The sequence below is a fragment of the Phasianus colchicus genome, chromosome Z (assembly GCF_987193195.1).
Source record: "Phasianus colchicus chromosome Z, bPhaCol1.hap1.1, whole genome shotgun sequence".
Taxonomy (NCBI): domain Eukaryota; kingdom Metazoa; phylum Chordata; class Aves; order Galliformes; family Phasianidae; genus Phasianus; species Phasianus colchicus.
In genome coordinates, this window is record NC_143476.1 from 84,075,238 (window position 1) to 84,100,336 (window position 25,099).

Consider the following 25,099-nt stretch of genomic DNA (forward strand, 5'->3'; position numbering starts at 1 on the left):
TCAGTTTCCTGATTGAAACCAGACATTTCTCAACCACTAACCCTGAACTTCATTATGGATTTTTAAATGTTCCAATTTTTTTTTTTAATTTTTTGCCTCTATTAGGAAGCTTCTGGCCCCTGAGGCAACCTACCAGCACTTCTCTATGCCATTGTTCTAGAAGAATCACCCTGCCACAGCAAGTCTGAAATGCAGACAGTTCCATGGCCAGGCAGTGAGGTTGTTTGCTTGAGCTGCACTTCTTGGCAAAATTCTGGAGCAAGGCTAGACTTTGTACATCATCCTTTAGATTGACTCATCAGCCACCAAGAACCGAGATAAGACAGCAATATCAGTATCTTAGAGTGAAATAGTTTCAGGTTTGAGCAGAATCAACACATGCAGATGGATTAGCCTGGACCTCACTACCCATGCCAGGACCCAGTAGGACTCACTTGATGGTGTGATCCCAGATCTTGACTGTCCAGTCAGAGCTGCAGGAAATGAAGATTTTCAAGTGGTAGGGATTCCAGCTGACTGAATCCACAGCCATGTGATGGGCTTCAAACACATCCAGAAACTGGCTTGAATAGCATTTTGAACACTGCAATGGAAAGAACTAGTCAGTAATCAGACCTAGACCTTCTTCCAGAGAAAGATGTGTGCAAATATTTGTATGGCCTCCCAGGCTCATCTGGGCTGGCTGGGAAGAGGCAGCTGGTACCCAGAAGTGCTACAAACATCATTTAGCACATGCTGCTTCACCCCAACTGCAGGCAATATTGAGCTAGACATACAGATGGGAATAGGCTGGATTTAAAGCTGGAGGCAGGATACAGAGCCTATTCTCCACGGTAGGAGCTCCCTCACCTCCTGCAGTGTCTCTGTAATGGGCTCTCAGAAAAGCAGGGGAAAATGACTCTCATGTTGCACAAGAGCACACCAACAGTGTGCATTTGGACTGTTCCAATTAAAACCTCCAGTAATGGTATTCTCAGCACAAGGAAGATCTATCAGAGCCTTTGGCTCTAACAAGTTTTAGGAATATGTCTACAGCCCCTTCTCTGCCATCATCCTGTGACAGCTTGTCCCAGCAGCATGCCCCACCACACAGCCCTGCCCTGGGTCTCTTCCCATGCTGCTCATGACTTCCCAGAAGGGTGTGAGAACCCTGGAGGCTGTCCAGTGCTGAGGAATGCTCCCATTGGGCTGCTGGGCCGCCCTGTGCCCTGCTGGCCATGTGAGCTCATGAAAGGGAGGAGAAAAGATGATCCACTTGCTGGCACTAATAGGATATGGGACTCGATCAGTATCCTGCCCAGTTCCACGTTCACAGGAAAATGAGGTTATCCTCCCCCACCTTCCTCCCACAGAAGGCCTCCTTCATTAGCCACAAGGATCCCCACTTACAAGTAATGCTCTCTTGGTTGTTTTTTCACATGCAAGCCGTATCTACACGGCAAGTTTGGGTTGGTCTCAGGATTTTCCATCAGTCTGCCTCAGTACTGTCACTACAAGGACTTTTGAGCACCTTTCTCTACTCCCTGCGGAATGCAGCAAAACATCATCTGCCCGAGCAGCAGGACTGCTGAAGTGTTGCATGACTTTAATTCTTGCAAACCAAAGCTCTAACTAATCAGGAGGCTTAACTACTTATTGCACATGACATTCACTGTCTGGTAACGCTCACCTGCTTTGTTTACAATATCCTTGTGCATTAAGGACAGGTACAGGATTAGGAGTGCTGAAGTCTGCGCATCGCATCAGCTGTACCATCCCCAGGAGGGTGGCCATGGCAGGAAACAGGCACAGGAAGGGGCTCACGTCCCTCTGAAATTTACTGAGGGTGCCAACAGCTTGCTAATAGTTTGGTGCATACTCTGGCTCTGAGCAACTGTGCTTGCATGTAATTATGGTAACGAAATCGCCCTTAATGGCATGTTCCATAACTTTGCTCCATAATTCACAATGTTCGGTCACCGGGAAAATTGATACTTGGCTTGTTTTGAAAGTCACTTTGCTGGGAACATTCAGAATAGGTCACAAGTAATTCATCACAAGAGAGAGGCTGCTTTATTTGGTTGTCTTTCCAAGTAGGTGGATTGAAGGTCCTTAATACCTGACGGCTTTGATCAGTGAGATCTTAACAAGATCTGTCAGCATCCAACAGATCTGTAATACTTAGTGCTCTGTTTTTAGAGCCTTACTGGAGTTGAGTCTGTGATCAAGACAGCTCTCCAGTACCAGTATGGTGGGAAACACTCTGGGATGTTCTGACCTCAACACAGGGTCTGCAGTCTGCAAGTTTGGCTTGGAGCTGAGCTCCAGGCCTTGGCAGGAAAGGGACCTGAAGTTTTCTCATTAAATAAACAGCAAAAGGGGTTCTGTACGGCCTGACTGGTGTCACTTGTGAAAAATAAACTCCACGTGCCATACCCTGTGCTCTGGCACTGCCGATCCTACACACCACGTCTATCCAGACCTTCAGTGACACATCTCTGATGTGTGACACACAGCCATGGCCTTCCCAAGAAGAAGGAACCTTGAAGGAATACCATGGAAGTAACTTCCCACTTTGAAGGAACGCCATGAAATTAGTTCAGAAAGAAGTTTGACTTCAATGAATAAGAATTTCTGAGTTACCTAAAACTGCTGGCAATGTCGTCTCCTGCTATTCATTTTAAAAACTATACCATTATTAGACACATGTCAAGGCAAAAAACAAAACTGCTGGAAAATGTGATGCTTAACTTCTGACAAGATAGCTTTGAAGAGGATGAGTTGATTCAGGGAGCAGGCATTTGTGCAGCCTATGTGATCCTCTAGAGTGCTTCTCAAATATGCTGAAAGTGTTTTTCTCCTATTTCAGTGGTGGTATGTGTATGTGAATAGTAAATTGTATTTTTATGATGGGACAGGAAAGCAAGAAAGTAATACAGAAAACAAGTAATAAGATGTCTGGCGACAAGTTACAAAACAAATGGGAGGAATGGGAAAGGACAACTGCAAGGAACACAGTTTATTCATAGCCTTCATTAAAAGCATTTCAATTTATCCCAAATGTTAACCTGACACAACACTGCTCAGTTTCCACGTTGAAATGACAGTTATACATGTGCTTATAATGTGAAGTGTTTTACAGTTCACTATCAGAAATACTGAGGCTCAAGGTAAATACAATAAAAAACATTGTTCAAAGGAGTGTTGTATCTGGCAGCAGACAGAGTACAGCCCAGAGCCAGCATTCCCAGGCAGATCAGGACACCCAGCTGCTCTTCAGAAACTGCCAACACAAATGCGTCCCATGTTGTGGACTGCTTGGCCTGACCACACAGATACAAATGTCCTGGTGCTTGGTACAAGAGAATGAGAGCATGTGAAAACAGCTTTGTTAAGATAAGAATCACTCTTTCTGTACAGACTTGCACTGAGATTTGTTGCCTTAACTCAAGCAAACCAACTAAGAGAGAAAGAAAAACCTTCTCTCGTATGAAAATGCTCAAATTTTATCACAATTTGTTTGGTGTGAAGCTCTGCTGATCAAAAAAATAATTCTGACCAAAAAGCTGAGTGTTCTAACGTCAATCTCAGAGACCCATCCTTTCTGGCACCAAAGCTGAACAATTCCTAAACAGCAAACACGATATGCAAAGAGGCAGTTTTGCATGACAAAAACACATTAACACGGAAACAATTTGTCCTCTGTGTAAAAGGGCAATAGATGGTTCTGTGTATAATTAAGATAATGATTTCTTGGCTTCAGAAGGACTATTAACTAAGCCATTTTTAAAATTCACTGTAATCATTCTGCAGCTGAAGAATTAACATATTATAATGCTATTTGTGGACATGCACAGTCTTTGGAAAAATGCCTCTCTGAAATTCATTTCTCAATTTATTTAATAAATAATCTAAAATTCAGCCTGTGCATAGAGCATTCCATCTTTGATACTTGGCTCACACAACATGCAAGGTTCAAATGTGCAGTTTTCAATAAGAGCTGGAATTAAAGCGTGCAGTAATCCCTGAGAAATGTCTGGAGCAGCAGCAACTTGTTGATTCCAAAACTTCTGAAACTTCTTGTAGAAAACTCTTGGGTAACACTGAGGGTACAAGCACCTTCCCCCCCATTTTTTGTAGATACTGCAAAGGCTTGCTTGTCTAGGCACTGAAGATTTCTCATCGCTGTGTTATTCCATACAGTCTAATGGACAATTGCCTCCTCCTTCTCATGGCAACACCTGAATTTGACAGGCTGGTTGGCACAATGTGACAGTGGCCCCATATTTCTCTAAGGCCCACCAAAGCCACAGGAATACTTTGTTCCTCATCAGTAACCCCAAAATCAGCATTAGTATCAATAAAAGAAAATATCCTGTGCAACAGTCTCTCTCTGCATTTGTCCACTCAAAAAGTGGTTAAAATGCCTGGGATTCATGGCTGGGATCACTGTGTTAAAATTCTCCTAGCTCTTGTTTCACTGAAGATCGTTGAAAGCAGGACGTTGACTACAGCTCTGTCAATGCAATCACCACCAAATTCTGTTCTGACTCAATCCACATCCACGTAGGATTTTCTCTGCTGTGTAACTCAGCCTGGATAGCAGTCTGGCCATTTCTCCTGAAGGGTAAGTGCTGGCCCCACCCAATGCTGACATCCACTTTTGTACTCACATCCAGCACTCTAGCATAGAGGAAACTAAAACCTGTGGTTCCTTCTTGCATTTCGATCAGGACTAGATGCAACAGTGTTCAAACAAATCAGAGTACAATACCCAGGGTACCAACTACTGCAGGCAATCAGCCAACTCAGAACATCTGCCTGTAAGTGAACAGATGCATTGTACTCTGAAAGCATCGATGAAAAGCCACTGCACCTACACCACTGTCCATCACCCATCAGCCCAGCACCCAACTGCTCCCAGCTCCCTTATGCATCTGTCTTGTCAAATGAAAGTGAGCACTGATCAGAAACCTTCCGTAGATATTACCCAAAAGAGACATAAATTTTCTTCAGCTTCATCCCCCTGGAAGGAATACATATCTGTTACGTCTGTTTTGCCTACATGATTGAAATTCATTTCAGAATACAAATCCCTTTGGATTCTTTTTTTCTGTTTTGTTTCCATTTTGCAGGAAGGACAGAAGGAGTTTGCAGTATCCTTAAGCGATAGCTGGATGGCTCTGCTCTGCATCCCAGCCACCCAGTGATGACCCATTCCTAATGCTGAAGGGCTGTGGCTATGATGTTAACAAAGCCAAAAAGCCAGCTTGGAGGAATGCAAGTCAAACAAAAGTTATATGAGTAACACAAGCAGTAACAAGCTTAATTTTCAGGGCTAACTATAGCAGAGATCAAAACTTCCTATTTTTATCTTGTTTTCTTAAGAAAAAAAAAACGTCTGTCTCTACTGTCTGCTTCTCTCATCTCAAACAACTTTTGACCTCACCAGCAATTTTAGCCAAAGTTGGCTGCAGAGAGGACTTGACAATATTAAAGTCTTACACATTTCATAAAAAGGGATGGCTGCAGAATGCAAGCATCTGGGCAATGCCCCTAACGAGGGAAAGGCAATCAAAACTCAGCCCCTTCCCTCACCACTGTAGCTGTTTGGCATCTGGCTGCAGGAAGGCACCAAACAGGAGGTGGGCTGTAGCATGGAGGTGGGACATAGTCATTGAGGTCAGACAGCACTGAGGTGGTAAGAGAGAGGAAGTATAAGGGGAGGCAGTGAGAAACTGGAGATAGGAGGGCAATGAGAAAGGAGCTGGGATGTAATTGTGGAAGGGAGGGTTTGGGGACATTAATCTACAGAAAGAAAGGCTTCATTTGTTTCACTGCTCACAAAAGGTCTAAAAAGGAAAAGAGATGAGATTTTTCCTGCCATTTCCCACAGCCATAAGGACAGACGATCGATGCCTTTTAACTTCTGCTCTGATCATGGTTAGTGCCTCACTTGCACAGCTGCAATCTGCAAAGCATTCTGGGACACAGTTTGCATGAAAAACTTTCTGCAGAATAATGCTTTAATTGGGTCTATGCAGAGAGCTGCCTGTGACCCTATGGGGCTCTGTGTTGGTGTCAGGCTCACCACAGTGATCTGTGGGCAGGACCAGCCTCTGAAGTTGTACTTTGTTGCTGTCTGTGCAAACAGTTCAGATGACAAACCTGAAAGACAAGCATGGGTCAGGGGATGTAAAACAAGGGACAAAGAAGCCATTCTTACCTTATAGATCTTTCCCTCTTCAGTACCAACAAGAAACAAATAGTCTATCTTTTTGTGAAAATCAAAAGATGTCCCACAGCCTGTGAAAAAAAGAAAGGAGTCATACAGAAAATTGGTTCATCTGCACAGCAACTCTCATTGCCAAAGTTTCCAGAAGTGATTTATTAGCCAGAAGCTCCCCCAAAATGTTAGAGCCACCCCCTCCTGAAAACCCTTTCCAAACTGTGCCTTTCTCCAGGACCTTCTATTTGAAGGAACAACATACACAAAGGGGAAAGCAAACTGAAAGAAGGGTGAACTGACTTGAAGTAACACATGCAGGAGGTCAGCAGCAAATTTAGCTCTCGGAGAAGTTGCCTCCTGCTCTACTCATTGGACTGGGCTGCCCCTTAGCTGGCCACAAAGATCACTTAGTGAGGAGATCCGAAGCCTTGCATAACAACAGCCACAGGACATCATTTGTTGCTTAGGGCAACAAATGCCCTAAGACTGCCTCTGAGAATTCTGTCTGTACAAAAAATAACTCTGTGCTCCAGGAAGAACTGACACAGACCTGTGATTAGCAGCGCCTGCCAGATGGCCTCTAAAGGCAAGGGCACCCAAGGGAGTCTCCATCATTCTCTTCGGGATCAACCGCAGCCCCCACCAGAGACTGCAGCTTCTGGTTCAGACTTCTCTCTCAGACATAACCTCGAGGATGTTGCTAGACACAGAACACAGATCAGCTCTGCACTCTGCAGTTCTTGGTCCTACCAAGCCTATTATTGTGTCTAGTGTCTGTCTTTGATTCCAAACATCTCTAAGGTCAACAAGACTCCAGTTACATCTGTGGACCTCCAGTAAATCAGCATCCTCTAGCACAACAGAGGGAGTAGCAAATGTTTTGCAAATGTAAGAGTAGTGAGGACCAGATCTGCCTCCTGTTAGAGAAGAACAAATCTCTTCTGTTTGGTTGGTTTTCACAGACACATAAATGTTTTCTGAAGTGTTAAACAGTCCAGAGAGGAAACGATAATTCCTTGTGCCCTTCCTTGTCCTTGGCTCAGAAACCACTTAGCAGGCTCACTTCAGTAAAGCCAACAGGAAAGGATGTGATTTGAGAACAAATCTTTTGGCAGTCACACAAGGATTCTTCTTACTTCAAAAGCCTCAAATCAAGCAGCACTGCAACCTATACATAAAACAAGCATCAATCACAATGGGATGTGATTCCTTGACATCCTCTGGTTTCTGCTCCCATAACAGATGCAACATCATCTAAGAAACTAAACTCTCATGGTGGTGAAAGAAAATTTCAGTAAGGTTCTTGAGCAGAAAATGGGATGTCTGCTGAGTGCCAGAGCAATCTGGTCTGCTGACCAGAAGGGAAATGCACAGCAATCATCAGAGGAGAAATCAGAACAAGCAGAGAAGGTTCAGAAGTATGTCATTACAGAGAACTTTCTGCAAAGGCAGCTGAAAACAGCTTTATGTCTCAAACGTTAAAAAAATGTAGACCTCAAAGGAATTGCTAAGGTTGTTTCAACCCTGTAATACTGTCTGCATTTTTTTAACATTTAAATAGATTGTTAAATATTCAAAGCAAGCCTTAGAAAAATCCATTTCCCAGCAACACTAACAAATAATCCCAGCGCCTCTGGGAGTTCTGCAGTGTTCAGCTTTCACTGGTCTCTTACAATCTGTGTGGCAATGCAAACCTTTCCACAAACACACATTCAGGAATTACTAGCCTAGAAATATTTCTAAATGCAGAGCAAGTGCCTTCTCCAAATCAAGACCACAGCTTCAGAGCAAAAAGTGGATACAGTAGGATGATCAGTGGAATCCTCAAGGCTCCCTGTGTCGTCTGGGACTTCCACAGCTGACTCATTCCCTCCTATATCAAACACAGGATAGTAAGGATAAGGGGATTCAACCTAGAAGAACTGCAGTCTCCACCCTGTATGGAGGAAGTCTAACATAGTAGCTCAGAATAGGCCTGATGCTTTTAGAGAGCCAAAGCCATATGAAGCACATTGCACTGCAGGCTGGATCTACTGTGCACTCAGGAGAGGTTGCTTTTCATTTTGATTTGGCCAGTTCAGATCAGCATTTGTTAGGAGGAATACAATTGACCTAATTCTGTAAAAGGGTAATTCCCTTGCCATGTCTGCACCAAGATGTCGTAGAAACATAGAAACACCAAGGTTGGAAAAGACCTACAAGATCATCCAGTCCAACTGTTCACCTGCCACCAATAGTTCCCACTAATCCATGTCCCTCAACACAATGTTTAAACATTCCTTGAGCACTTTCAGGGTCAGTGACCTCACCACCTCCCTGGGCAGCCCATTCCAGCACCTGACCACTCTCTGTGGCCTGTGGCCATTGCTACACACAGACTTTACCCTACTACATGTTCAAAGCCAGAAGAAGTAACCGTTCTTTAGCCCTTCTCTTTCTCAACATCCCATTCTCAATTTAATTTCCCAGAATGCCTGATAAGAGGTTTTGAGTAAGTGATTCATCAGCATGGCGAGGACTTGGGCTCCTACCAACTGTTTGCAGCTGCAGACCCTCTGGCCCCTGCATCGTTGTTCCCTCTGCTGACAGCTTGATGACATCTGTATGAACCAGCTCATTCTGCAGGCAGAGGAGATTCCACATGAATAACAGGCTTTACAGCAACAGCAACAATACAGAGACATTCAGTACTTTCAAATGGCAAATTTTACGAAGGAATTTTAAAAAGCTTTCCAAAAATTGTTTAATGTTTCATGCCCACAGCTGGCAATTTGCTAACATGCTGCTTTACATAAGATCTCCAGGAAACTGATGCTTTGGTGCACTGGTACTGAGAGCCTCTTGTATATCACACAGGCACAGGCACCTGACCTGGACAGCTTCAGGTTTTGAGGTCGGTACTTTCAAGTGCAAGGTGACACTGTCAGTGTGAATTGTGTTGGGTGAAATCACACTGCACAATGGAACGTGGGTATTGTGTATAACTGTGGAGCTAGCTAAAACCCACACTAAGGGTTAATAACATACAACCTCACCAGATCTCTCTTCTTACCATCTCCCTGTTGTCCCTAGAGCAGCCTCAGGTCCTAGAACTCACAATCTCTAAGACTCTGAGATTCAACCAACAAGAATAACCAGCAAATAGCTAAAATGCACCATGTTGTTATTAACACAGCTCTAAAGAGACCATCGCAGGGCACAACACTGCAGTGCAAGGTTTTGTATGAGCACAGGGCAAAAAAGGCTGTGTCCCAAAGAGTTTACAACCTAGGTAGGAAACAGAAGACAGATGAAAATAGACACCATGTGGGTGAGTCTGAGGAAATAAAGAGAGGGCAAAGATTCATTCTTAGACTAGCTTTGGGAATTAAAATACCTCTGCAGATTGGAGTTGGTTGTGAATATAAAAATACCCTGGGGCTAATAAAAAGAACAAAGAACTAAAGATTAAATTAGTGAGAAGTGTGGGCTGAGGACTGGATGTTTTCATGAATCTGCAGATTTCCCACTGGAGTACTGTGAGAACAAAACATAACTTCTTTGCTCAGTGAATCAAGCTTTAGTTGGAGCTTCTCTAAACCCAGAGCAGGACTTATGTGAAAAAAGAGATTTTGCCTGGAAAAGTCAGTCCCAGGGAATTTTGCATTAGGAATGGGTGAGAAGGCCTTGAGAGTGTTTATTCAATACTACAGCTCAGAGGAGACAGATTTTCTAAGACATTTTAATCATATTTTGAGGGAACACATTTACAGAAGGTCCTAAAAAGGTCAAAATCCATAACATAATTTACTTCTTCCTCATTAGGTTGCACTGCTGACTAACCACAAGCCTTTACCTATTGATGGGAGTAACTTTTCTGTGAGACTGCAGCAAGAAGCCTCCTGCATCCTGCAGAATCTTATTTTCTGCTAGTGACTCTTCTTGCAGCACATGCCAGATTCATTAGGTATAGACAGAAATAATATTAAAAAAGAGGTCATATATGCTGGTGTGTGTATGCAAGAAGTAGGAAGAGCAGTGCCCTGGGCATCCAGGTGCAGAGCACATTGCTCATACTACCCTCTGCCCATCCAAGCAGGAGTGCGGAGGCTGCTGGAGCTCAGTCAGAACATGCTGAACTCACCTCTGCTCAGGCTCCCTGACAGCATTTGCCATGTCCAAGCCGTGCCTGTTGGCCACCGAAGTCAGGTCTGACGTGCAGCTTTGGAGCTGCACAAGTCAATACATTCTGTGTGCCTAACAGAGTCTCACTGGTATGCCCAGGGCAGGCAGACAGGTATGCCAGCAAACTCACTCCGTTCTGGCAGAAAGATGGTCTGCATGAGGCCTTCTACCTAAGTGCAAGTTGTTCTGCAGCCTTTCTTTGAAGATGCCTCCCAGCACCTCCACCAGGCCAAGGCCCACACTGTGGGCAGCTTCTGTAGGCTCCTGCCTTCACAAAAGATCTTACGTATGCAGCGTTCCCCATTGTGATTTTTTTTTATTTTTATTTTTTTTTTGTACACAGCCTTGCAGTCTGGAAAATGCATCTGTTCCTGAGGCTGTTTACCGACAGAATCATTCATATATTCCTCTGGGTAAACAGACTGTTGACAGCTCGGCCTTCCAGGAATACTGAACAATAATCTGTTACTTCTGCTGAACAACTGTGAAGCATTTTGAAAGCATTAGCGAATTAGGTCTTGCAGCTGCCTATTTCCCTTTAGTTGTTGTTACTAACCCCAAGTGACAAAAGTGGCCCAGACCTATTCAGCAATTCAGCTCCAAGTCACAAAAGAAGGGTGGGCTGTGACTGCTAGTCAAACCCAGGAGCAATGAGAATCACCCCAAGAAGCAGTGCCAGACTGCATCCCAACCAAAAAATTCCTGCCATGATTCTGACAGCTCTCCTCAAAAGTCACTGCATGAATATAAGAGGGAGAGCACAGCTTCCCAGCTGCAGAATTTCCACATTCCTCCTCAGTTTTACACCTTCCTGATGACCTAAAACCAAGCCAAGATGACAATGTGGACACGTGAATGTTTCAGAAAGCTTGTCCAAAGCGACTGTGTCAGTTTTTAACAGAGACGAGAACCACAGCCAAGGCAGCTCAACCATCCTTAGCTAAAATTTGAAGTCTTCTATCTAAATTTTGAGTGGTGCTTGCCAGTTGTCCAGCTGGAAGTAAGAATTCATTTATTCACTTTGTGCTCTCAGCTTTGGAAGTGTCAAAGTCATCAGTGTCTGAAGAAGCTTTACTTCTGGATAGTCCTGTCAAAAAGATTAATTAAGCTCTCTTTCATTTACTCTATATTTGCACAATGGATTTGCAAAGTAAAAAATCTGCGGTATCATTAATTTTATTCTAAATAAAACTCAGAGATCAGTCTCTTGTAAAACTGGACTTCAAGCAAATCATTCATTCTTCCTTGCTGTGCATAAAGCCATGGATTGTAACAAAGCACCCTTTTTGTTCTATTTCTTGCTTTCTCTTTGGAATTTCTCTTGGAAGAAAGAAACAAGAATGTACATAAAACGTGTTGGTTTTCACCCTGCCTGCTAAGTACATATCAGTTCTGGCAATTTCAGGGGTAATTTGAACTTAACTTCATGCATGGCTGTAGCCAGGAAGTGCAAGGAATAAGCAGAAATAACATTGTGCTAAGCAGGACTTAGAAGTCATACTAGTGACTCTTACTTAACTAGCTATATCAACACATTCAAGGGACAGGAGAAAAAAACCCAGCCTTATGATGTGGGAATACAATTAAACACAGTTGAATCACAGAAACGTTGCATAAAGCCCTTTTACAGGTGAGTTGTCAGCAGAACCTACGTGCAGATTCTTAGTATATCCAAGCTGTGGCACTTCTCTGAAGCTTAATGTGAAAGAGGTTTAATCCAGCGTGTCTCACCTCCCGTGTGAAACAGGATCACTCAGTTATGTGAGCACAGCCAGTCACTGGGGCCCAGGCAAGAGGTGTAACATCCAGGTCACCTTACCTGGATGTGTTTTGCTTTAAGAGTGTACTACCCACTTCAGCATAAATCCTTTTGGCTTTTCTATACAGAGGATAAAACAGGAGTTGAATGCTGCAACAGTATTAGTCTCCTACCTAGGGAGCTCTGAGCACTCTTTTCAGAGAAGGACTTGGGACAAACTTAGTGGAGGGATTTTTGTAACTGAAGCTGTGCGTATGAACCTGGAGGAGTTTATGAAAGCACCTAATTATCAATGCCCTCTGCGCACTCCTACTGTGCTCATTAGAAGGGGCTCCAACTCCTGGGGTGAACACGAGACTTAAAAATAGACATAATGTTAGATATGAAACCCTACCCGTGGCAGCAAGGCCTAAAACTTTCAGAACAGACAAGCTTTGAATGGCTTGGTTAAATGAAAGTTTAAAGAAATGAGTATCAATGATATAAAGAAATTTCTTTGCTAGCTGGAAAATAATGGGACAGCTGCTTCAAATCCCCATTCAGGATAATTTGATTATTTCTAAAGTTAAAAAAAAAAAAAAAATAGTAACAGAACTCTTCAAAATGTAAAATCAAGTACCCAGTAGAGACAGCTCATGTCAAGACTGAGAGATTTAAATCTAGGGGCCGTTTAGGAACATTTCTGCCACTGCATGTTCTGCAAAAGAAAAAGTAATCAAAGAGAACACAAATAAGTTAACAGCTTTTCTAGGGTGTGAGTAGGCAGTGTCTTGGCAGTGGGAAACCCTCTGCCTGTTCAATTGTGTGTTGCTGTCCCACTGCAAACTCAAGCTTTCTCTCTGCTCCATGGCTGAAATATTCCAACTTGCCTTTCATTGCACCAGCTGCTCTGGGGAACTGGGCAGCAGCTACCATGTTCCTATCTAGCAGCCTGTGTACCACTCACTCTATCAGAGTAGGAGAGAAGTTTATGTCTTCTCCTCTCCCTTTCTGAATTGCAATCTGTAGGGCAGCACTGTGGGAGTAGGAATCTTGAAACTGTAGAAAAAAGCAGATTATTCCACCTTGTCTCTGGATGATCCTCCCAGAACAAGGAGGGTTTCAGAGCAAGGATAAGTCTTCAATTACAGCATCTGTGAAGCAGAAAAATGTTCTCTCATAATCAAGCCAATGGGATGCTGTAGGTGCATGTAGGATGGTTGGGCCCTAAGTAAGAAGTAGGCTCATTCTGCTCAGTTCAGAGTTTAACACAGTCCTCCACATTCCACAGCAAGCTGTGACTGAACCAGAAATGTTTTGCTGACACTTTTTTTCAAATCTTGCTCATTATAAATAATAATGCAATTAATACATCATTGAACTTTGGAAAAAAAGTGGTTATAATTTGGCCAGGAAAGGAAATAGCCACCTACTGTTTACCTTAACTAAAGTCCATGACACAATCCGTCCATCCGAGGAGACAGAGAAGAAATTCAAATTGTTGTCCATGTCATCTTTCTGCCACTTGACCTTCAAACAAGCAGATAACCCCAGTTAGCACAGAGCACTCTGAATTAGCAGGACAGAGCCCCTGGCCCTCGGCAGGGTTCTTGCACACCCTTTGTGAAGAGCAGCTGGTTTCTACCCTGGAGTCCTGATGCTGGCTCACAGCACGTATGAACACATTCCCACCACCAGAGGCAATTTCACAAGTGCCCCCACAACTCCCATCTCTCACTCTGTTGCAGGGATGCTGCAGATGACATATCACTGCCCTGTGCAAATGAACCCCTTCCCATCTGACTAATTTCTGCAAATACAGCGTTATGTGTCTACCCTTCAGCCAGCTCACCTCAAATTAGCTTTCTGTGCCTACACGGGACACAGATGAGTCCTTTCAAGCAATGTGTGACATGGGTCCTTGGGGCACTTTGTTTTAGGGGGATCAAAAGGTCCCCATTAAAATTGAAATCCTGCCTATACCTTCAGAGCATCTATGTGCCTAGTAAGGAGATTTGCCTTTTGACTGTGACAGCTCAGCAGGAGAGATTAGAACTCAGATAAATGGCTTACAGTTTAAAAGAGACATTTCAGTTAGACGAAAAGCATTAAGAACGCTCAATTTCCAGATGTGGAATTCAATCAGACTGACGGGAAAAGGATGACTTGCCACTGGGCCTGTCAGCATAAACTCCTGTGGGCATCTGTCAGTTCAGGATAGGGACAAGCACTTTGGCAGGTTCTGCTGTGGTTTTCACAGGTGTATTTGTTTCTGTCCATGCAGCAGATACATTTCCCTAAACATCATCTATGATAAATAGGCACAGGAATCCTAGAGCTTATCAAATAATCTATGAACAGCTATTTATCTGGTACCTATTCCAGAATGCAAGCAAGCGTTCTCAACACTTTAATTACACAGATTGGGTATCCTGATGTTACTTTCTTGGAAAAAGTGTTAATTCCTTTTTATAAAATTGTTTGTACCATGAAGTTCTGTGGAGCATGAAAATTCAGCAAGAGACTCACTAAAGATTAATTAATTCTCTAGTGAACCTGTTTCCTACCTAGAACACAGTGTTCTGCAGAAGAAAAAATAAAATGGAAGGGAATGCACACACACTGACATTTACATGCCCATAAGATGTGACCGAATTGTCTCGAGAGGTTTTGAACATCCATCCTTACATGGCAGAAATCAAAAGACTCCAAGTGGAACCACTTCTGTCTGGCATTAAGGAACAGTATAATCCAATATTACTCAGAATAAATGGCTAGTGATGAAAGAACAGGTCCAATGGAACACACAGAGAGCTGTAATTTCCAAGGCTAGCCACTGCACACATTTGTGCTATATATATCTGTTCCAGGAACATCTCCCCAGCATCATGAGCTACTGCTGATCATGGTGGTCATCAGCAGCTGCTTCAGATAATGAGGATGGTGTAGTGAGGAATTTTAATTCAAAGATAAAAATACAGGCTTCAGAGGAACTGGTTAATAAACATGTTGACTTACGTGTCTCATGCAGGGCACAGGAAAAGGGATGTGCATCAAATCCGAGCTTTTTAAAATGCCACTCTAAACTCGTCCAACAACAAAGTGCACTTATTTATATGTCTAACTTGATTCTCCTCTAACTCCTCTAACTTTCTACTTGCCCAAATATATGGAAAAATCAGTCATACTTCCCAACCTCCCTATATGGCAAAGTTGCTTAGCTTGAGGTAGGTTTCTTTGAAAAAAAAAATCCCATTTAAACTTGGAAGCAGTTAGCACAAGTGCCTTAAATATCTCCTATCACAACAGGGGTACAAAGCAAGAAAAGGGGTTCTCCAGGATCTGACACCTGCAGGCTGAACCCAGCAACACCTTGATTTGCAACTGGAAGGGAAGTGCAAGAGACACATCAGAGCTGAAGTCAGTGTGGGTCTGAGATTAGGCTTGGAGCCACCACCCACCTGTTTAAACAATGCACATGCTAGGAGCTGAGCTGATCTAGACTTCTCTAAAGGAACAGTCCAAGCCTGACTATTACCAGACCAGAGGTCCAGGTGCTCTCTAGTGAGCTTTGCTTGAGCTCTGCAGCTGAGTTCCCTGCTCTACTCTGGCTAAGCACAATGCAGATGTTTTGTGCCCAAACTCCAGCCAAGTAACAGCCCATTACATCAATGGAAAATGTGCAGACAAAACAGCTGGAGTCTGCATCTAATCACAATGCAGACAGCTCTAGAATCCTCATGTCTATCCTAACACAGTGTGTTGAAGAAACCTCATCCGGAAGCATCCAACATTGCAGGCACTTCCATGATCAATGGGATTATTACAAAATCCAATCCCTTTTAGCATTTCCCAGCTGGAGAGCTTTACTCAGGGTTTGCTCACTCCAAATACCATCTCTCTGACAGTTATCTATCCGAGTTTTCTTTTATCAGTTACGTGTCACAACTAATTCTCTTCATCTGTTACACAGTGGAGTCAACAGCCCTCAAAAGCAGGTAGGCTGATTCTCTTGGGTACTCTTGCTCACGAAACAGTTAACAGCATCTGAGTTAGGTACGTAGTGTAGGCAGACTGAACTCAGACTTTCAGTGGCATCAAGATCTGCCCTCACATGACTGTCAGCAGCTCTCCGTGGCATTAGCCTGAATTTCAGAAAACAGAAATTGGCACTTGATACTTCTAATTTGCTGTCAGCACCTCTGACACCTTAATATTGTTTATGATCTTTTTTTCTCCCGATCTCTGAATCCCACAAACGCTTATTAGGGTAATTAGCCTTCATGATACTGCAATCAAATTGGTCATCTGCTCAGAACTGGCCTTTTCCCTACTCCCAGAGGCCCACAAATGCAGCACGGCTTCCTATCATTAGCAGTATCCATGCTGTGAGAAGTGGGACATTTGACAAGAAAAGCAGGCTACTGAAAGACATTATTTTTTTTTTTTTTAAGCATGTGAGAATGATTCCAGGATTCTGGCTGTTTGAGATGACTTATAGCAAAAGTTCAATTTCAATATAGTAAAAGCAAAGCACCACACGAGAAAGGAAGGTGTATGTAAACAGTGGAAAGGAGACAAGTAAAGGCTACTACAAATGACTGATCCTGATGGGATCTATAAAATTAAAAATATACTGTTATCTTTATAGTAATCTTTAGCCTGACTGCTCTTTCAGTGCAAAATTAATTTGTGAAACATTGCTGTGGGGTACCTGTGAAAAGAGCCTAATATTTCTTAAGTTTTATTCCTCAAAGCCTGGTTATTCATAAATGTAGGCTATTCAAAACTACTTTTGTTTGCTCACAGAAAAATAAAGGTAAAACTCTGCACGTTCACTGCTACGTACAGCAGGTTAGCAGGGCAATAATCCATCAACTCTTAGCAAGAGAATAATATCATCTTTGTCTATAGCAGCTGGCAGTGGCTCCTGTCCAGCAGGAGATTAGACCATCTATCCAATTTGGCTTGAAAACTCCCATGTTTCTAATGTCATTCTTAGAAAAGAAATAATGCTTGATCATTTTTCCTGACATGGAGGCTGTTAGTCACTCACGTTGACAAATAAAATTGGTAAAAGCCATCTTGGCCATGAAGCTGACCTGAACACTCTGCAGACAGCCATAGGCAGGACTGCCTTCCTTTCTTCAAAGGGAACACCTGCTACTGCAAGCACCAGCCCCTTCGGCTCATTGCCGGCTTGCCAAGACTCAGCTGTGGGGTGCCACATGTGGCACATACACATTAAACAAGCAATTCCTTTCCTTCCTATTAATTATCCTCCATGGAGCTCTTAGCCAACATTGGAGTGTTGCGCCCTGCTGACTCCTGCCTGAGGTGAAACAAAAGAGTTTGGGTCATTCAAACTTAAAAAATAGAATAAGGTCTGTCAGAGGCAGGAAGTGGGAATGACACAAGACTTGTGAAACCTTCAGGAGCTGAGTAATACACACACAGATAAGTGAGTGAGCCCCCAGGCTGCCGAAGAAAATCCCTGTCAATGTGACCCAGAGACAAAATCCTTCCAACCTGGCAACCAGTATAGTCCCAAGCAAAGCTGTTGTGGCAAGATAGGGCTTGGGGGGACAAAAGAGACATCTCTTCTGAGGTGGGGTTGGATACACGTGACCAGACATTCCCTGTTCTCCCAGCCTCCAAAAACAGGCACTCAACAGCTGCCATGTAGACAAGCATCAGGACTTAATTGGCCTTATAGAGGAAATCTCCTTTACCATAAATTCCTTCCAGGTCACACTCTCTAAGCATTCCAGTTCTTCTCTTTCAGCCCTTCTATGCAGCTGGAAATATACACGGCCTCCCTTAGGCACAAGCAAACAGGAGTTACAACCTCCTCTACCTTATATTCCTGCAAATAAATCAGAATTATGTGCCTCTGTGCAACAGGATGGCATTGCTGACCACTGATGATCTGCTATTACCCCTTCTGGCAGCCAGCTGCCGAACTACTCATTCCCTCATTTGTATCTGTGCAATTAATTTTCCCTTTCTAAATGCAGTATTTACTCATGTCGTTATTGAATTTCATCACATTGATTTTGGACCATTCTTCCAATTTATCAAGGTGGTTTTAAACGAAATCATGTCCTGCAAAGTGCCTGGGCCTCCCAAGGGGGCTTCCTTATTCTGTAATCTGAGTTGTTAATGAAAGTATTGATCAAAAGAAGACCAGGGCTGACAGCTGGAAGGTCTCACTTGAAGCATCTTCAGGGTGTGACAGCAAGCTTTGGATAACTGCTCTTGGAGCACATGGTCTGAGGCACCTAAACAAACTCTTTACAGCGGTTTTATCCAATTCGTATTTCTACACAATGGTAGTAAGAATGTCATTGTGTCAGCTTGGATCAAATGCTTTAGTCAAGTCAAGATGGATTTAGGTGATAATGTTGACTGCCTCTCCGTTCTTCATCATGCCCATTTTTCTGACACAAAAGAAAAAAAGAAATTATAGTAGCTTAACAATTTATTCTGGACAAATTCATGTTGGCTTCTCTGAATTGCCTTATTATCTAGACGTTTACAAACCATTCTGCCATTTGTATAAGTGTTTTTCCAGGGAGTGAAATTGGTCTGCCTGGTCAATAATTTCCTTGGTTCAAACCTAACATTTTAACCTAGATTTTTAAAAATTCTTCCACTCCACTGAGACCTCTCCTCCTTTTCATGGCCATGCTTGTCCTACAAGCCAAGCATTGGAGTGCAGCTAATGCATTGCTGTGCTACAATCTATACTTTGTTGTAAATTGTTCAGATACTGATTTCTGGTCTCTGGTACCTTATCCATACCATGTCCCTTCTGCATTCAAGAACAGACCCTTCAAGAAAAGCACATGCAGAAACCTCTTTTGCCACCAGTTTTGTGAACCAGTTTTGCCACCACCAGTTCCGTGGTGCCAGTGAAAACCTGCTGATGACAGCAGATTTTACATTTATCATTATTTTGGTCTGTTCACACCACAAGTACATAAATGTGCTCCCATCCACATTATAAAGCAGAGCAACGCTTCCCTCTGTCCATGCCTCAGGAACCCTGCCTCTGAGTAGAGGCTTGTATTCAATTAGATTGGAAGCTGCATATGGGCTTGCACAAAAAAAACACTAGTCTCTGCTTAAAATCCAGGATGGTTATAGTACAAAGACTTCCTAAAATGCCCACTAATGGTCTGAAATTGCTCTGGCTAATTCTTTAAATACTGCAGGGTATGCTTATGCTGATCCTGTTGATGAGCACACCCCTGTCTCATCTAAACATTATTTAACTTGCACTTCCCTATTCTGAACTGTGCTTTCACTCCCTTTTTACATTGAACATATTAAGCAGTCAGTCTTAAACATTTAAGTTAAGATTAAACAATACAGCATCAAATAGTGCATTCTTCTCCATACTACTCAGTATTAGCTGAAAGCTGGCTATAGTAATGAACCTATATTCTTTGTTCCATCAACTTCCAGTACCCTTGCCAAATATCATCCTTTCCTTTTTATGACCCTGGATAATCACAGCTCATTCTGTACCTTCATCTCCTTTAACTTTCTTTGTCTTCATGCCACATTTGGTCTGCACAGAGGAGACTTCTTCCATTTTACTGCTATCCTATTTTCAGGCTTCCACAGCAGCCTGCTGCAGGCTGATCTGCAATAAATTGCTCTGTAGGTCACACCTTCTGGAGCCAGGCTGATCTCTCTCGTGTTCTGGTGTGAATATTCCTTGGATTCCTCTACAGCAACCCTTAATTAGAGCCAGGAAACAGTTCTCATTTCCTCCCACCATCACCTCCAAATGTGTTTCTTGTTGGTTCCTGCTAGTGACTCTCATCCAGAAACAGCTCATTACCAGCAGAGAAGAAATCTTTCACATTCTCCTCCTGTTAATGACAAACTGCCTTTATTTTTTATTTCCCTTCCTGCATCTCTTGCCTCTACTGTCCAACTGAAGGATCTGCTGTGGTGGAAACCTCCTCTGTCCATCAGCTGATCCTAAGTAGCACTGCCAGCTATTCTTCATTCACTGCTTACCAGACTTCCCAGCCATGCCCCACTCACGGCTCTTGCTGCCTCACTGAGAATCTGATGCCAGCTGTTAAAAGCGAAGCCAAGGCCAGGCACCTGGAGGAAAGCATGCAAGAAACAAGGCTGCTCTCCTGAAACTGGTCACAAGAGACCCTCCAAAATGTCTGACCTAGAAAACACAGGTTACTTCACTCACATGCAGAGTAACTCCAGTGTTAGTCTTATGCGTCGCAAGAGACAGAGAAAGCTTGAGAAGTAGGAGCACGGCAGTGCTGGAGACCTGCTAACTTAGGCAGAAGCAGCAGCAGCAGCAGTTGTCCTGAGTGGAGATGGAAAGGAAGACAAAAGGATTCCTTACCACGGTTAGCTGGGATAAAGGCAACAAGTGGGCTAAATTCAGGATGACTCATTTCAGCTTGCAACAAAAATGACAAATTTAACAAACTGTGATAATGTCACGCAGACTGCTTACTCCAAGATTAGGTCAAAAGAGCCCAGTCAATGGCTGCTCCTGGGTCCAGAGTGTACTTTGACCATATGATACCACTGTGTTGGGAGAAGATGTGGCTTCTTGTGGGTCTCAGCTTCCTGCTCAATACACCAGGGAGGAAGGAAGCAGCCATGGAAAGCTCCAGTCGGTCTCTCAATGAGCAAGATCAGAACAATGAGGTGGTCAGCTTGCCCACCAAGGATGGCTGCATACAGCATAATAGGCTCCTGCCCCGTGCTGCACGCTCGGCCAAAGGGATCACTGGGCTGTATCAAGGCTTTTTACCATTCTTGACTATTCCACTGGGAAGCAGACAGCATTTCTGCTGTGGTACATTTAGCAAGAATGTGACAAAACAACAGTTTTTGTCAACATTACCACAAAATACATTAGCTCTTGATTTTGTTCTCAGTAAAAACATCATCCCATCCCTGAGCTCTAGAAATGGTGCTGGTAAAAGCAGAGCAGATGGGTGAATCCAGCTAAAGAGGAGCAGCTGCTCCCAAAAGGAAGAATCATGCCTGCTGAATGGGGAAGGTTGGGCTGCCACTCTCAGGCTCAAGAGTTCTTGCATACCCAGAAACCTCAAGAAGAAAGCAACTGTCAAGAGTGCAGCACCACTAATAATACCTTCCTGCTACTGTCTGAGATGTCTGTGTGGGGAAGTAGCTGGAGACTCTTCCATGAGCGATGTGACTTTCTGGGCCAGGAGACCAGTGTCTGCCAGGAGCCTAAATCAGATATCCCAGGAATACTCATCTGAGCCTCTAACTGTAAGGCCACGTTTGTTGTTTACAAAGACTAAAGCAGATGCCACCAGGAACCACAAATAAAGCCCTCCTTGTTTCACAGCCTACAAAAATATATTATGACTAGATGCTTAATAAAATTAACTTTAAGCAGCACAGGCCAGAATGCTAAGACAGATATACTCAACTGAGCCAGACCAGATGATATGCACCCAAAGGTGCTTAAGGAGCAGGTGAAACAATCTATAAATCATACGTAATTATCTATGGAAACTAAGAGAGGTCCTGGAGGATAGGAACAGGGCCAAAATATCCCCAGAAACTCCAAAACAAAAGCTAGCTTGAAGGACTACATTGTAAGACTGTGGACCTTCAGCCTACCTCAGAACCCTGAGAGCTGAAACAAAGTATAAGTCATCAGTATGCATCTATGGTACGAGAAGATAGGGAGCAGTGCGTATGGGCTTGTCAAGGAAAGATCTTTTCAAACAAAATTGATTTTCTCCTCTGACAGGGTAATGGGTCTACAGGATTAGAGGAAAGGAGCAGATGTGATTTACCTTTAATTTAGTAAGGCTTTTGGCATACTCCTTGCGATGTTTTAGAAGCAAGCTAAGAAAATTAAGTCTAGATGTAATTACTATGAAGTGGATGAGTGACTGAAAAAAATGAATCTGCGAGAGTAATGATCAGTGACTTCCTGACCACTTGAGAGAACAACAGTAGATTGTTCCCACAAGAGACTGTCCCAGGCCTGGTTCTATTAAATATTTTCATTAGTAAGTTGCATAATGGATGGCCAAATACACAGAATATTTGCAGATGACACAGTTTGGAGACAAAGGTTTCTGTTATTATTAGAACTTGAAGATATCTTGACAAATTGGAACAGTCTGAAAACAATAAGACTAAATCTGATAAAGACAAGTACAGAGGAACACAGGAAGAAGAAAGCACATAAACAAGTGGAAATTAGGGAATTTCTAGCTAAGTGACAGTAGTGCAGAAAAGGATCAGAGGGTGATGCAGGAATCAGCAAAGTGATACTGCTAGGGCAGGGGGGTTACAGAAATCTTTTTCAAATGGATCAAGAGGTCTGTTACATCTAAGACTTTCCAGATAATGACTTCATTCCGTCAGCACTGGTGAAGATAGCCAGACAAATTCATTTTGAAGAAAGCACTTCAGGAATGATATTGTAGTGTCTGTGACGCCATAACCATTAGAAGAGGACACTCTCAAGGGCTCTGCCAGTTCTCATTTCTGTGATTCAGGAACAGTCTCCTTTTTCCAGAAATGAAGGCTCACTCTGATTCTAAATTCAGTCTCACTTCTCAAGAGTGTACTGCACGTCAAGTTCCACCATACTGTGACTGCTTCATCCACTGCAATGGATGAGACTGCTTTGTACAGCAGACAAGTCTTTTGAGTGTAAGTAAAAGCTGGCGGAAAGATATAAATAAAAATTACTTTGATTTACATACATATAAATAAACACTTAAAAATAAATCCAGTGAAGAATGTTCCTATCTCAGAATCTGGATTTTCTTTTAAATGCAAATGTTTTGGCTATGACAGCAATCTAGAGATATGGGAGCTGCTAAGCAGAGGAGAGACCTTGGTGCTCTTCTTTCCAGTGTAGAAAAATATCTCAAAGCTTTGCTGTAAAGTTATGCAACAGGACAGAATGAATCAGATCAGAGTGCTTTAGAAGCAAACTTGTCCCTGTGATATAAGCTGTTAAAAGAGATAAGGTTTGTAATTACTACCACTTCCTAAAGGCGAGTAATATTAAAATTTGGATGTACTGATTGTACTAGAGAGAAAATGGTTTAGACTGCTGATGAATGTAAAAATGTTCAAAGATCCCAGTACCCTTCAGTCCAATCTGGGCTTCCTTCATTTCTCTTGCATTTGTAGTGAGCAATTCTGGCCTATGGTACTCCTTGCTTGAAGCAGAATAGGGATTTAATTGGCCTAACTCTACCTACTGTCATTTTATGTAACATAACTTTCCTGATAATAAATACACCAATCACAATGGTCAGAGTGACACACAGACTTGAGAACAGTAGGCAGGTACTGAAATGAAGGTGGCTTCTTCACCCACACAGAAGTTGGGCATCACCTGAGCCAGTTTGGCAGGACTGCATTTCACCAAGGAACGAACCAGGAGGAAGAATTCCTCAGCATCTCAAAGCACCCTGGAAAGGAAGGCATAGCACAGGTGTGTCTGGGTGCTCCCAGAGACCATCAGTCACCTGCACCATGGGTGTGAGGTTGGCTGAGGTTTTTTCACAGGTACCAGCAAACATTAAGTTTATCTGATGAAACAGATCTTGCTGGAGGCAACAATAAGAACCAAGCTTTACTGAAAGCCTTCTTGGTGGTGGTGGTTGTTTTTTTCCTTTGTAGTACTTGAAAGCTTCTTGATAGCTGAGAGAAAACTTTCAGATACGTTTATTAACACTGAGGACTCCTTGTAAAACAAAGTCCCGAATCTTATTTAACCCCAGAAGCACTCCTCTTTGGAAAATCACTTCTCCCCCATAGCTAGAACAAGTGCCTTCCACCTTTATGCCGTCATCCTGGAAATCACAGCCCCATGCACCATGTTTTGGACACCCATGAACCCAGGCGTGCAAGATCAACTTACAGTAGCAAAGAATCAGACCCACTGTACCACAGTGCCTTCAGACATCACACATGAATTTGGGATGCAGAAAGAGGATAGAGAAAGCTCTAGCAAAGAGTATACTCAGTGATGGAGGAACTCAGCACCGAGCTGAGCAGAGAGCATGGCACAGAAGTGATGCTGATGCAGGGCAAAGGCCCAGCCTGGGGCTTGTGCGTTGCTCATGCTTCACGGCCTCAGATTTATCTAGAGGAAGCAGAGTTCAGTTATAAATAGCACTGGATAAGGGCTGGCCCTACTTTCAGTTTGTTTTCCTCCTGCTGGGAGGCGATTGCTGTGCTTTGTACCAGGGATCTGCTTGCTTATTCCCCTCACAGCACTCCTCACTGCATTTATTAGGCTGGTACACCAGCAGCTGAGGAGCAAGGACCCAACCATCAGACTCTCTCTTGTTTGTCCTGCCAGTGGTGGTGTTCCCATGTCAGACAGCACACAGCTGAATGATGGGTGCCAGAAGCCAGAAAACTCGGGGTTTTTAACCAACTGGAATTCACAGCTCCTAGTTTCAATTCTGACTGTGCTCACTGGGCAAGATATTCAATTTACAGACAAAATAAGAAGTTCCCCACTCCTTGCACAAGGAGAGCACATGGCAGACATGCTCACATCCAAATCCCTAAGCTGTCTGACGCTGCTAAATCAGAGACAGCATCTGCAACGTGCCTAACAGAAGGTGCCCATCATTGCAGGACTGGGGTCTGCCCCTGAGCACACCAAGTTGAGATGCTCACCTCGGTACGAAAGGGGTGGGAGCTGCAGCAGCCCCTGCTCCCTGCAGACCATGACTTCGCCCTCACCAAACCTGCTCAGCCTGCTCTACCCTTACCCCTCCCTTACCTCTGCATCATCTTCCTTGCAGAAGTACTCTTTTGTTTTGCAGGCTGTGTCAGTGTTTTTAAAATCCATATGTGCTTTCTGCACCTAGTTTGAAAATCCTGCTATCAGTAGTCATATTTTATAGGCCACGTTTTTTCCACAGAGATCCAACTTGGCTTCTCGATTTCTCTTAAATATTTAGTTAATGTTT

At 43.3% G+C, this 25,099-nt stretch overlaps 1 protein-coding gene across 4 annotated transcripts in view; it reads right to left on the minus strand.

The window, feature by feature from the left end:
- Nucleotides 1-25,099, minus strand: part of DNAI1 (dynein axonemal intermediate chain 1) — a 137,606-nt gene that overhangs the window by 40,768 nt on the left and 71,739 nt on the right. For all 4 annotated transcript variants that reach the window (XR_016461640.1, XM_031609284.2, XM_090131376.1 and 1 more), the window contains 4 exons: nucleotides 13,551-13,640; nucleotides 8,740-8,827; nucleotides 6,206-6,285; nucleotides 435-583 (listed from right to left, as the gene is read on the minus strand). Coding sequence is in view for 3 of the 4 variants with exons in the window: in XM_031609284.2 (XP_031465144.2) it covers nucleotides 435-583; nucleotides 6,206-6,285; nucleotides 8,740-8,827; nucleotides 13,551-13,640 (407 nt within the window). In the remaining variant the exon portion in view is untranslated. The remainder of the gene's footprint in view (nucleotides 1-434; nucleotides 584-6,205; nucleotides 6,286-8,739; nucleotides 8,828-13,550; nucleotides 13,641-25,099) is intronic.